General features: G+C 36.4%; 2 protein-coding genes and 1 long non-coding RNA gene across 3 annotated transcripts; 2 read left to right on the top strand and 1 right to left on the bottom strand.

Moving 5' to 3' along the window:
• Nucleotides 1-1498: 1498 nt before the first annotated feature.
• Nucleotides 1499-4152, bottom strand: LOC143581642 (AT-hook motif nuclear-localized protein 1-like). Its single transcript, XM_077064385.1, has 5 exons — nucleotides 3632-4152; nucleotides 2882-2949; nucleotides 2523-2654; nucleotides 2280-2441; nucleotides 1499-1958 (listed from the first exon to the last, which is right to left on the bottom strand). The coding sequence occupies exons 1-5, from the start codon at nucleotides 3999-4001 to the stop codon at nucleotides 1671-1673; spliced, it is 1020 nt and encodes a 339-aa protein (XP_076920500.1). The 5' UTR covers nucleotides 4002-4152; the 3' UTR covers nucleotides 1499-1670.
• Nucleotides 4153-6625: 2473 nt separating this feature from the next.
• On the top strand, nucleotides 6626-7921 carry LOC143581639 (25S rRNA (cytosine-C(5))-methyltransferase NOP2A-like). Its single transcript, XM_077064384.1, has 8 exons — nucleotides 6626-6823; nucleotides 6895-6978; nucleotides 7067-7147; nucleotides 7224-7295; nucleotides 7336-7424; nucleotides 7535-7587; nucleotides 7665-7774; nucleotides 7865-7921. The coding sequence occupies exons 1-8, from the start codon at nucleotides 6626-6628 to the stop codon at nucleotides 7919-7921; spliced, it is 744 nt and encodes a 247-aa protein (XP_076920499.1).
• A 367-nt stretch (nucleotides 7922-8288) lies between these two features.
• Nucleotides 8289-9398, top strand: LOC143581641 (uncharacterized). Its single transcript, XR_013143864.1, has 3 exons — nucleotides 8289-8333; nucleotides 9114-9222; nucleotides 9344-9398. It is a non-coding gene; the product is annotated as an uncharacterized LOC143581641 (long non-coding RNA).
• Nucleotides 9399-10821: the final 1423 nt, after the last annotated feature.

Raw genomic sequence — 10821 nt, 5'->3', positions numbered from 1 at the left:
AACCCTAAATGAATATGGACGAACCTCAATACGGATAAACTCCAATGGTATCAAACAATTCTAATCGAAGGTAATGATAGCTGCTATGAATCGAATGAATGTGAAAATCTAAATAAACAAAATATGAATGAAACTTCCCCTCCATTAGTTCAGCATCAAACGGGTAAAACTGAATGTTTGAAAAGATGATGTCATCTCAAGTTTCATTAAGCCTAATAGAAAAACAAAAATGTAATTATGAATCTAATCAAATCCACCAACTTAAAAATTCCCAAATAAAATATTTTTTTCAGATAAGTTCAATCCAAATCACATATTTTTCAGGATTCCATATAAAATCACCCATAAATAGCTAAAAAAGCCTCTATCTAGTCGATGTGCTCCAAAGCCCACATCCCATGTTTTGACTAATTTTCTCCATTTGTTTCCAAGAAATAGTGACAAAGAGAACGTAGACACAAAACCCTAGGATCAAATCAGTTTATTTTTTAACATTAAATAGGATTCGATAAAAATTTGTGGCAGAGAGGAATCGATCAATTGCATATAATGATCAATTACATGTTGTTGATGCTTTGAATCGTGGCAGAGAGACCAGCAAATAACAACGATACAAAACCCTAGATCAAATCAGATTATTTCTAACTTTAAATAGGATCCGAAAAATACCGGGTATGGATTTGAATCAGGTTTTGCACCGCGAGTGTTTTCAAGGAAATAGGATTAGAAAAGTTTGGCGTGAATTCTATAGCTGGAAACAATATTAGCCAGACATGTGTCCACATTATTTTATTTTATTAGAATAGTAGGATAAACATATATAATAATAATATTTAATTATTATTTTCACAAAATATCACCCTACAAATAGTTGCACAACCCCCCCCCCCCCCACAACACAACATTTCACCCACTACAAGTGGCCTTAAAACCCAAACCAATACCACTTTGGTATTTGGTCCAACCTTTCGGTTTTTTCTCTTTTTTATAAATGGTCAACGAATAAAGGTCTGTTACCCGGGGTGATCTAATGACAAGGCAACACCATTGATGTCCGGTTACCCAGGGTACTCCAATGACAAGGCGACACCATTGACCGTACAGTGCTAGAAAGTCCAAGCCCATCTCCTATTTCGAGAAAGGGTCTCACCCAAAGACCCATTGTGATTAAACCTCTATTGAGATTAGATTCGAACTTGAGACCAGACGTCTTGTAGCCCAAATCTTTAATTTTCCTCCTATGCCAGTGCCAGTTGAGACACATTGGCTGGTCCAACCTTTTAACCAATAGAACCAGACGAAACCTCTCATTCTACATATATTCAAAGAAAGAAAAACAAACATATCTCAAATACATCATGAACCATGTAAAGTGCATGCAATCACCTAACAAAATTTTGTGACAAATTCACAGAAACACAGGGTTCTTTTTTTATAAAATAACTCCGAATAATTTGGAAAATCCCAAATCATCTACAGATAACACCTGATGAAACTTCTACCGAAAAACTAATCCTAATAGTCGAATCTACTACCGATCCATCAAACATCAAACTAAAAACACCCGCAAAGAAGTTTTACATACAACCAACCAAATTATGAAAAAAAGGTGAGAGAATCATTGTCTAATCGCCAATGCAGTCAGTTTACCAAATTACCCTTGTAAGTTACTACTGAAGACTCACATTGATGTCAGTTGGCTTGCTCCGACCCTCGGTGGCATTAAAGGAAGACCAATTATCTCCACGAAACGAAGGTGACGACAGGTTTTGTTTAGCAGATAACGGCGCATTGGTCTCACCAGCCGGTGTCGGGACAGGCACGGGTGCTGAGACAGAGACGGGAACTGGAACCGGCACAGCAGCTGCAGTCGGGATGGTGATCGTTATGTTTTCGGGTTTTTGTTTCTTGGTTTTCTGTTCTTGCTGGACGCCCGTCAAGAAGCTACCAACTATAATCTGGTTTATAACAAAAATTACTCAGGAATTACTATAAAACTCAAACTCAAACCCAAACATAAACTTATGCCTTGGTTTGATGTTTTCGTAAAAACCGAAGTTTCAGTCAGTTTCGGTTTCGCATGTAATTAAAACCAAATTTATGAATATTTGAAATAACTTATTAAGAAGTTGATAAATTGTGCAACACAATTATTTAAGCCCAAATGTATAATCATCAATTAATACAAATATTTAGGCCCAAATGGTTAAACCAAAAAAATCAAACTGGAAGGACCAAAATCGAACGGCTTAAGAAACTCAACAAAGATAGAGAAATACCTGTACGGGGCTGGCGGCAACCAGTAGTCCCGCCACACTGCCGCCAACGACCCGCCCATCTGGGCTTGACAAAGATACACTCATCCCACCAGATCTGTTTCTGATTCCTCTGCTCTCAGATGGTATAAACGATCCGGCCAATGAAAGAATCTCAAAACGGCCCTTAAAAAAGAAAACATGTGTCAAAATGGGGACCAATTAAATGATAATATAATAAAAGAGCAAAACGGGTCCGTTTGTCACCTCATAAGTCAATGTACCACCCGAGGAGTCTGGCTGGCGAAGGGTAACACTGGAAATTACACCGTTTGCAGACAAAATGCATATCGCGCGAGGTCCTTGTTGGGAAAATGATATTACCTTCATTGTCACGTCCTAATTAAAAACAAAATAAAAGTATTCAGCAATAATAAATGTTACATATATACTAGATTATTAGTTATTATTATCAGGGTTTATCTGCGTTTTGCCAACTTATCAGCTTTATGTTTCTTTTAGGGTTTGTTTCTTATTATTTTCACAATAAACAAAAACAACTCTCAGTTATACTCAATTTATTCAAGATTCACAGTTACAGATGGTTAAAAATACTAAATATTTACCTCGCCTGTGTTGACGTTGATGATATGTGGCATAAAGTTGGCACCAACCGCGCTTGAAACCCAATCACCTACCCATGAATTAATGAAAGTCAACTTTGCACAACATTTGACATCAAAATCCAAACAAAATGAAAACAACCTTAATTCAAACAAACAAATGCATGAGAGACAAATAAATATTTTGTGCAGGAAGCCCCACTGTTTAACAGACAAGAAACTTTGAGCCAACAAACAAACCCTACAAGATAATAAAGGAAAAGTCTTGATTCCTTGCAAAACAAGAAAGCATAGTTCTTGACATCATGGAACCTTATTTTTGTAGAAAAGATTCAACAAAAACATCATCTTTATCATCTTGTGTGTTCTTTCTTGTCATGTATATCAATGTATGAATGTCATATGTACACAAATGTCCCAAAAAGTTAAACCACAAAATTAGAATCATCTGTTTCAAGATTCTCCTAATTCACACACACACACACACACATAAAGCTCAGAGCTTCTAGAACCATCAATTAACATGAAGATCTAATATTCATTCAACCAGGTCCCACTTCAATCAAAACCCTAGAAAATCTTCAAACTGTTCCATTCCATCAAAATTATAAACACACCCACATCATATTTTTACAGAAAAAGACTCAAACTTTAACATTAAAACACAATCTTTATTACTTGAACATTAAACCAAAACCTTCAAACATTAAAAAGACTCAAACTTTAACATCAAGACATAATCTTTGTTATTACCTAAAGAATCAGCCTCTTTGGGTGGGTCAAGTTTTCCGGTGGTGGGTGGCCGGACTTTGGGTCTTTTTCCGGCGGAAAAGTCAATCACCGGCGGAGCAGCAGTGGATATGGGCTTAGGAGACAAAGCCTTAGTGACAGACCCATCTGCACCATACTTTCTGGGTCTGCCTCTTTTCTTCTTTTCCGTTAAAGGTGTCACGCCGGCCGGCGGTGGCGCCGCCGTGTACGGCGGAGTTAGAGAAGCCAACTGGCTGGTGATGGACTGAGGTGGGTTGGGTTTTGTTGGGGGGTCTGATCCCACCACTGTAACCCCACTGCTGTTGTTGTTATTATTATTATTATTACTCATCTCTTCTGTTCTTTCAATCATAATTACAGTCTTTCTTGATGAACATAAAAACCCACAAGAAAAAGAATTAAATAAAAAAGATTAAAAATTGAAACTTTTTTTGTAAATTGAAAAAATATTTAGAACAAACACAAGATGAGATCAAAAACATAAAAAAAAAAAATAAACTGAGACTTTGTGAAATGAAAATTGCAGAAAATTTGAAGATGAGGAAAGATTATTAATTATTTATTTAAGAAAATTAATAAAGATTTTTGAGGAATAATGGAGTATAGAGTATGAGAAGATAAAGATTGAATTGTGGGTGTTTTAGATGTTAAAGCAATTTTGTTTCCATAGTTTTCTCAAGATTGTCTAAAATATAAATTAAAATTAAAAAATGTATTAAAAAAGAAAGAAAAATATATATTAAATGTTGGGCTTTAATTATCAACTATTAAAGTGGGAGAATATTATGTATTTTGGTTAATAATGGGTTGAAGTCCGGTAAAAGAAAAGTGAAATTAGGTTGGAGCATGAAGACAACCATACCTCTTTTTTGAAAAACAAATAATTTAGTTATACTGATTTTTGTAATACTGATATTTAATTATGTAATAAATATTCAGTTGATGTTATTCAAATGCAAACAAAGAAGGTGTATGAAATAATTGAATGTTAGAAAAATATATATATTAAAAATTATATTAAAGATTATTTATTTATAAAGCCCATCTTGGTTTCCACCCAAAAACAATGAATCTCAAACAAATACTTTTAAATTATTCCTTTTTTGCACTCTTTTCCTTTTTATTAGTTCTATACTCTTTTTTAACTTATATAACTTTATGTTGATTAAGATTGTGTTGATCTGAACTATTAAAAGATTTTGGAACGACATTCATTAAACAGATAAGAATGAAGCTACCAACATGGTGGTAGTCTAGTAGTAAAGTCTTTTAAATACTTTGAGTTTAAAAGCGAGGTCTTAAACAATGTTTTAAAAATTAGATCGTACCAGCTGAAGAGGTAGGTCCCAGCAGAGACCAGTTGGTCCCGCAAGACTCACCTTGAACATGGACGTCTGCGCAAAGGCCATCTGCTCCCGCAGGACCCACCATGCTCATAGAATCTTACGCGCAGTACGCAACCTGTACACGCAGGGAAAGCCTCCCAATGGTGAAGTACCCCGCCTGTTCCCGCAGTTGCGGATACAAGCCATCAGGGAAGGCTACCCGCAGACAGCAGGGCTACACGTACAAGACACTAGCTACTTCAGCAGTCACGTGAAGGCATGAGCAAGGCGGGAACTATCCCGCCCAAATGAGCCAGTCTGATTCTGAAAGATCTTTTGTACCATACCTACCAAGGTATGGATAGGACAGACGATCCGACCAGAACAGCCCATGAGCCAATCACAGGGTGACAGCTCACCGACAACAGTGCGAGGAGGAGCACCCTCTAGTACTGTTTGTCACTATTAGCCGCTGCCTACTCACCAACCCTCACTGTGGAGCATGTGCAGCCTACAGTTGGTGGAATAGTATTACTGTTGGCCGTAACCTATTCACCAACCAGCATGGCCTGCGTACAATCCACAGTCAGTGGGACGTGCATAGTCTACAGTTGGTGGAATAGTGCAGCCGACTTTATTACTGTTGGCTGTAACCTACCCACCAACCAGTATGGCCTGTGCGTAATCCACTGTTGGTTGAACAGGAATACTATTCAGCCGGCTGTACCTTCTAGAAAACCTACCTTCGGCTATAAATACTCCAATATCTTGGAATGGTAAGATCATCTACTATCTCGTATAACTTACTTGATAACTGCTCTAATAGTATTCATATACTTTTATATTCAAAGAGCAATATAGACTGATTCTCACGCCGGAGGGTGGTCACAAGGAGGAACCCCCCCCCTTCTCAGTGACGAGCTTACGGTGTCTGTTTTGCAGGTTCCCTGAAGTACAACTTACTCTGCTGGACCTACCTTCGTGGGAAACATTACCTAGCCCCCAGATTACCCATAATCTGCCCGGGGTCACTTAGTGTTTCTTTAAACAGATTCTATGAGCATGGTGGGTCCTGCGGGAGCAGATGGCCTTTGCGCAGACGTCCATGTTCAAGGTGAGTCTTGCGGGACCAACTGGTCTCTGCTGGGACCTACCTCTTCAAGTTGGAATTGATCAACCCATAATCTGCCCGGGGTCACTTAGTGTTGATCTGAACTATTAAAAGATTTTGGAACGACATTCATTAAACAGATAAGAATGAAGCTACCAACATGGTGGTAGTCTAGTAGTAAAGTCTTTTAAATACTTTGAGTTTAAAAGCGAGGTCTTAAACAATGTTTTAAAAATTAGATCGTACCAGCCGATTGGACAAACAATATCGAGTGTTGCACCGTATGCTACTATTTTGAGCGGGGTATTTTTGAATGGTTTTCTAGAACATCAAACCGACGATTTTTCTAAATACCAGTTTGAACCGGCTAACCAGCTTTTTGTCAAAGATATTTTTTATATATTACGGCCCATGTATTTTAAAGATTACTTTTACCCTAGCTATTAAAACTGAAACCGTTAAATTGAGAACGTCGATCGTGAACTCGACACATACAACACTCTGATTAGAATAAAAGAAAGTGAGTTTTATTTTGTGGTCATGTTATGTATACAATATTATCTTTTCGTGTTTTTTTTTTCATTTGTTAAATTACAATGTTCAGTTGTTCGGATTCTTTCAAATTTTAAGTCTTTGAGGCAAGAGGGAGCAACACGAAAGCAATACATAGAACAACTTAAGAAGGATTTGGGATCATATTATGGATACAATGAGTTTCTTATTTATGCATTTGTTGAGGTAATTTGTGTTAGACGTGAATATGTACGTCTTTATGAATTTTAATGGTTTTAATTTTATGTTTTGTGTAGATGTTTCCACCTGTTGAACTTATGGAACTAATTGAAGCTTTTGAAAAGCCTCGACCAATTACCCTTCGTACCAACACATTAAAGGTGATATAAATAATGGTATTTTTTAGCTTCTGTTTTATTGGTTTTTGAGTTATTGAACTCACGGGATCACCTTTCTCTGATGATGTAGACACGAAGACGTGACTTAGCTGGTGTCCTGTTCATGTTGAACAGAGGCATCAATTTGGACCCGTTAAGCAAGTGGTCAAAGGTTAAATAACTACTCATTTGACTTGACTTATTGTTTATTGTTGTTTATTAATTGTGCTTCTTACAATGTTACACAGGTTGGTTTAGTTGTTTATGATCATCAAGTGCCATACGGTGCAACCCCAGAGTATATGGTTGGTCATTACATGGTAGGTAATTTTATTTTTTGTTTCTTTTTTTATTCTCAAGTTTTTGCTAATTCATTTATTTAGTGCAAGTTCTTTTCTACCTGTAATGGCACTCGCTCCTCAGGAGAAAGAACGCATTGTTGATATGGCGTATGTATCTACTATCTTGTTTTAATCGCATCTTCATATCTGTCTTGAAATTTATATTATTGCTCCATTATCTCTATATCCAATTTTAAATGATGTTTTTTCACTTGTAGGGCGTCACCTGGTGGTAAAACGACTTACATTGCAGCTCTTATGAAAAACACTGGTAAGTTCTTGCTATACAGTTTTATCAAGTTAAGCGTTTTCCTTTATTTGACACATTGTAACACATATTATTATTAGGTATGATATATGCCAATGAGATGAAAGAGCAGAGGCTTAGCAAACTAACATCAAATCTACAACGATTGGGTGTTACAAACACTGTAGTATGCAGCTATGATGGAAGAGAGGTTAGTCTTTATAACTTTTATATGATCTTTATTGTTTTAAAGCTTTAACTTCTAAGTGGGCTGAGTTTTTTCTCTGGAATTCTACTTTAGCTGCCGAAAGTTTTGGGACACAACACAGTAGATAGAGTTTTGTTAGATGCTCCTTGATGGTTTTAATATTAAGGATTTATTTGAGGCAACAAATGAACCAGGCGTCACTTCTTTTGTTGCTAAGTTTCATGATATACTTGAGCCTGGATTTTAGGAGATATCTACCGTTAAACCTCTGCCCATTTGGTAACTAACATTCCTGTTATGTTTCACATTATGTTGATTCTTGACACATATGGTTTTTGTTTGGAGTACACATTTTTTCTTCACCAAATCGTTATATTTTAACAAACATTTTTAGGTACAACATGATTAATCAGAGTCTTATGAACGAACTTGAGATTTCCTTATGGTTAAACCGCCATGTTGACAAATGAAAAGGGGTGAACTTCTGTTTGGCTGGGCTGCTCCTAATCAACTCGTGGGTATACACACGTATGCCGCCCAAACCTGAAAGGGCTATTGGCAGGTGAGTTGTTACTTAAACGAGCTCAAGCTTAAAAGTAAGCTTTTTTAATAAACAGGCCCGTGCCGAACTTAAACGCGCCCGAGCATAAAAATAAGCTTATTAAATCAGGGGTGTTTGGTTTTCGGGTGTTGTTTAATCATGTTTTGGGCTGCATCGAGTCGGGTTCAATATTTTTTGTTGTTTAATCGAATTTTGGGCTGCATCGAGTGGGGGTTCATTATTTTTTTTGTTGTTTAATCAAATTTTGGGCTGCATCAGGTCGGGTTCTGGTAAGTAAAGTGTTTTTTACGGTTTTGGGTGGCTTTGGGTCGTGTTCATTATGTGAGTTCGGGTCGGTTTCAAGTGGGCCATATTATAAAACAATTAACGGGAAAATGGGTCGAATAAGTTCAAGATATACTAAATCGTTTTTTAAAAGATTTTGCTTATTATTGAAAAGTAAACGATCTTATCCGTTGAACACCATTGATTTTTTTGTAAACTTTTACCTTCAAATAGGTCAAGTCTGGCTAAAAAGGTATATTTTACCTGTTTGGCTAAACAGTTTTAATCGAGTCAGTTGGCTAAAACGTTTTATTTGGCCCGTTTGACTAGAACCAACGAGGAAAATTGGTAATTTATGGTCAAGTTAATGGTATTTGGAAACTGAAAAAATAGAAACCGAACTGAAACCAAAAAATGAAAAACATTTTATTGTTGATGAAGGGTTTACTAATTAACTATTTCGTTGTGTTTATTTACTGAACAACATATATTTTGCTTGCTTATATTAGTTTGCAGCTATCTATTGATGTTATACAAATGAATCTGCACCATTGAGGAATATGAAGAACCACAACTTCTAAGCACGAATTTTGGATGAAAAGTAGCTATTGGGTCTAATATAATGGTGATAAAAGCTTGTTTTTGGTGTTTGATTTCCATAGCAAGAAATATGTTCTTTTGAGAGTGTAACTTAAGGACATGATATTATTTTGGTAGTTTTTAATAAGTTTGGTTATATAAACTAGATTTGAATGTAATTGCACTTTGATGTATTTGTTGAATTACATAAGAGTAAGAGAGTTACAATTTATTTTTATTCATCCACTATCTTGAAATAAATTGTATAACAAACCGAGTTTTAAAAATATACTATATTCTTGGTGTGAAATGGTTCCTTTATTGGTCATAATTAATGTTTACTTAATATCTTAAGAGACCCCTTTGGTATATATATCAATGTTTTTCAGTTGTGCATGAGATTTCACTTTTGTCTATACTAACGTGGTCATACTAAACATGCAATTTGCGTTTTATATACAATCCCATTTTGGTCTTGCAAGTTGTTTTTGGATCCCGCTATATCGCGCAGGCACCTACTAGTATATATATATATATATATGAAAAGAAAATACCATAATGGTGTGTGACCAAAAATAAGGTAAATAGAGGCCCCTAAGGTATTCATTTCTCCCTAAAAATCCTTAACTTTAATTCTACTTCTCCAAGAATTCCTATCCCTAACCATGTCCTCTGAGAGATTTTGGTCTATCAAATCATGCATAATCCTCTCATCCCACGTCAAATTAGGTCGTCCTCTACTCCACCTCCCCTCTATTAGGTTGAATTTGGACCGCCACACTATAATTGCCGGAATCGCGCTCCGTCCTTGTTCGAACAACACCACAACCATTGCCGCCCTACTCGCCGATGCAGCCGTTTTTTCCGGCCAACAACCTCGAGTCAATAGCGTCGCAACAGCACCGTACAAACCCTAAGCCCCAATTTCCGGCAACCAAAACTTCTTGTCACTAGCAACAAATCTTCGTTCCCTGATCATATACCTACTTAGTCATGTTTCTTGTACAGAAAACAAGCATATCTGCACATATCTATGTTGTTCTGATTACGAAGTTCCGTCACACATAAACCAGATTTGCAAAGCTCTGTATCTATGTGGTGGTGGGGATAGGCTGTGATGGTGGTGGTCACGGGGTGGTTGTCAGAGATTGGTCATGCGATGGTTGCTGGAGATTGGTTTGGAGGTGGGTGGTGTTGTTTGTGTGATGGTAGTTTTGGTGGTGAAATGAGCAAGATATAATACTTTATGTGTGTATATATACTAGGTTATATACCCGTGTCTTACACGGGTGGGACAATTTAAATTTTGTAAGTGATAACTTTTGATAAATAAAGTTGAGTAATACATTAAGTAAGTACGACGTTAAATTATAACTACTATTCACAAACTTACAAATAAATCATAAATCTCTAAATACTTCGTTCGATACAACATTAGATAATACACTAAAAATATGGTAACAACTAAAGTAAAAACTCGAAACAATATGAACCAAACATCAATAGAAGAAAACGTTCAATTAGTTGAAGAATGTACAATAAAGGAGAATCAATAACGTTTTGATCGACAAAATATGGATAGAATGAAAGATATTACGGTTACAGGTGAAAAGAAGGCGGGTCGGGTTCAAATAAAGATCCACAT

This window comes from Bidens hawaiensis, unplaced genomic scaffold, assembly GCF_021521415.1.
Source record: "Bidens hawaiensis isolate Kalapana, Puna unplaced genomic scaffold, B.hawaiensis_p1.1 tig00031126_1, whole genome shotgun sequence".
Taxonomy (NCBI): Eukaryota; Viridiplantae; Streptophyta; class Magnoliopsida; order Asterales; family Asteraceae; genus Bidens; species Bidens hawaiensis.
The sequence above is the reverse complement of the archived record's forward strand: the minus strand, read 5'-3'. Positions and strand labels throughout refer to the sequence as shown.

What these genes read in the sequence shown, in the direction of transcription:
- LOC143581642 (XM_077064385.1), bottom strand. Translation starts at nt 4,001, where the DNA reads ATGATTGAAAGAACAGAAGAGATGAGTAATAATAATAATAATAACAAC. An exon ending in CAAAGAGGCTGATTCTTTAG is followed by an intron (nt 2,950 to 3,631) that starts GTAATAACAAAG and finishes ATTCATGGGTAG; the next exon opens with GTGATTGGGTTTCAAGCGCG. An exon ending in TTGCCGCCAGCCCCGTACAG is followed by an intron (nt 1,959 to 2,279) that starts GTATTTCTCTAT and finishes GTTATAAACCAG; the next exon opens with ATTATAGTTGGTAGCTTCTT.
- LOC143581639 (XM_077064384.1), top strand. Translation starts at nt 6,626, where the DNA reads ATGTTATGTATACAATATTATCTTTTCGTGTTTTTTTTTTCATTTGTT. An exon ending in CGTTAAGCAAGTGGTCAAAG is followed by an intron (nt 7,148 to 7,223) that starts GTTAAATAACTA and finishes AATGTTACACAG; the next exon opens with GTTGGTTTAGTTGTTTATGA. An exon ending in ATATGGTTGGTCATTACATG is followed by an intron (nt 7,296 to 7,335) that starts GTAGGTAATTTT and finishes TTTATTCTCAAG; the next exon opens with TTTTTGCTAATTCATTTATT.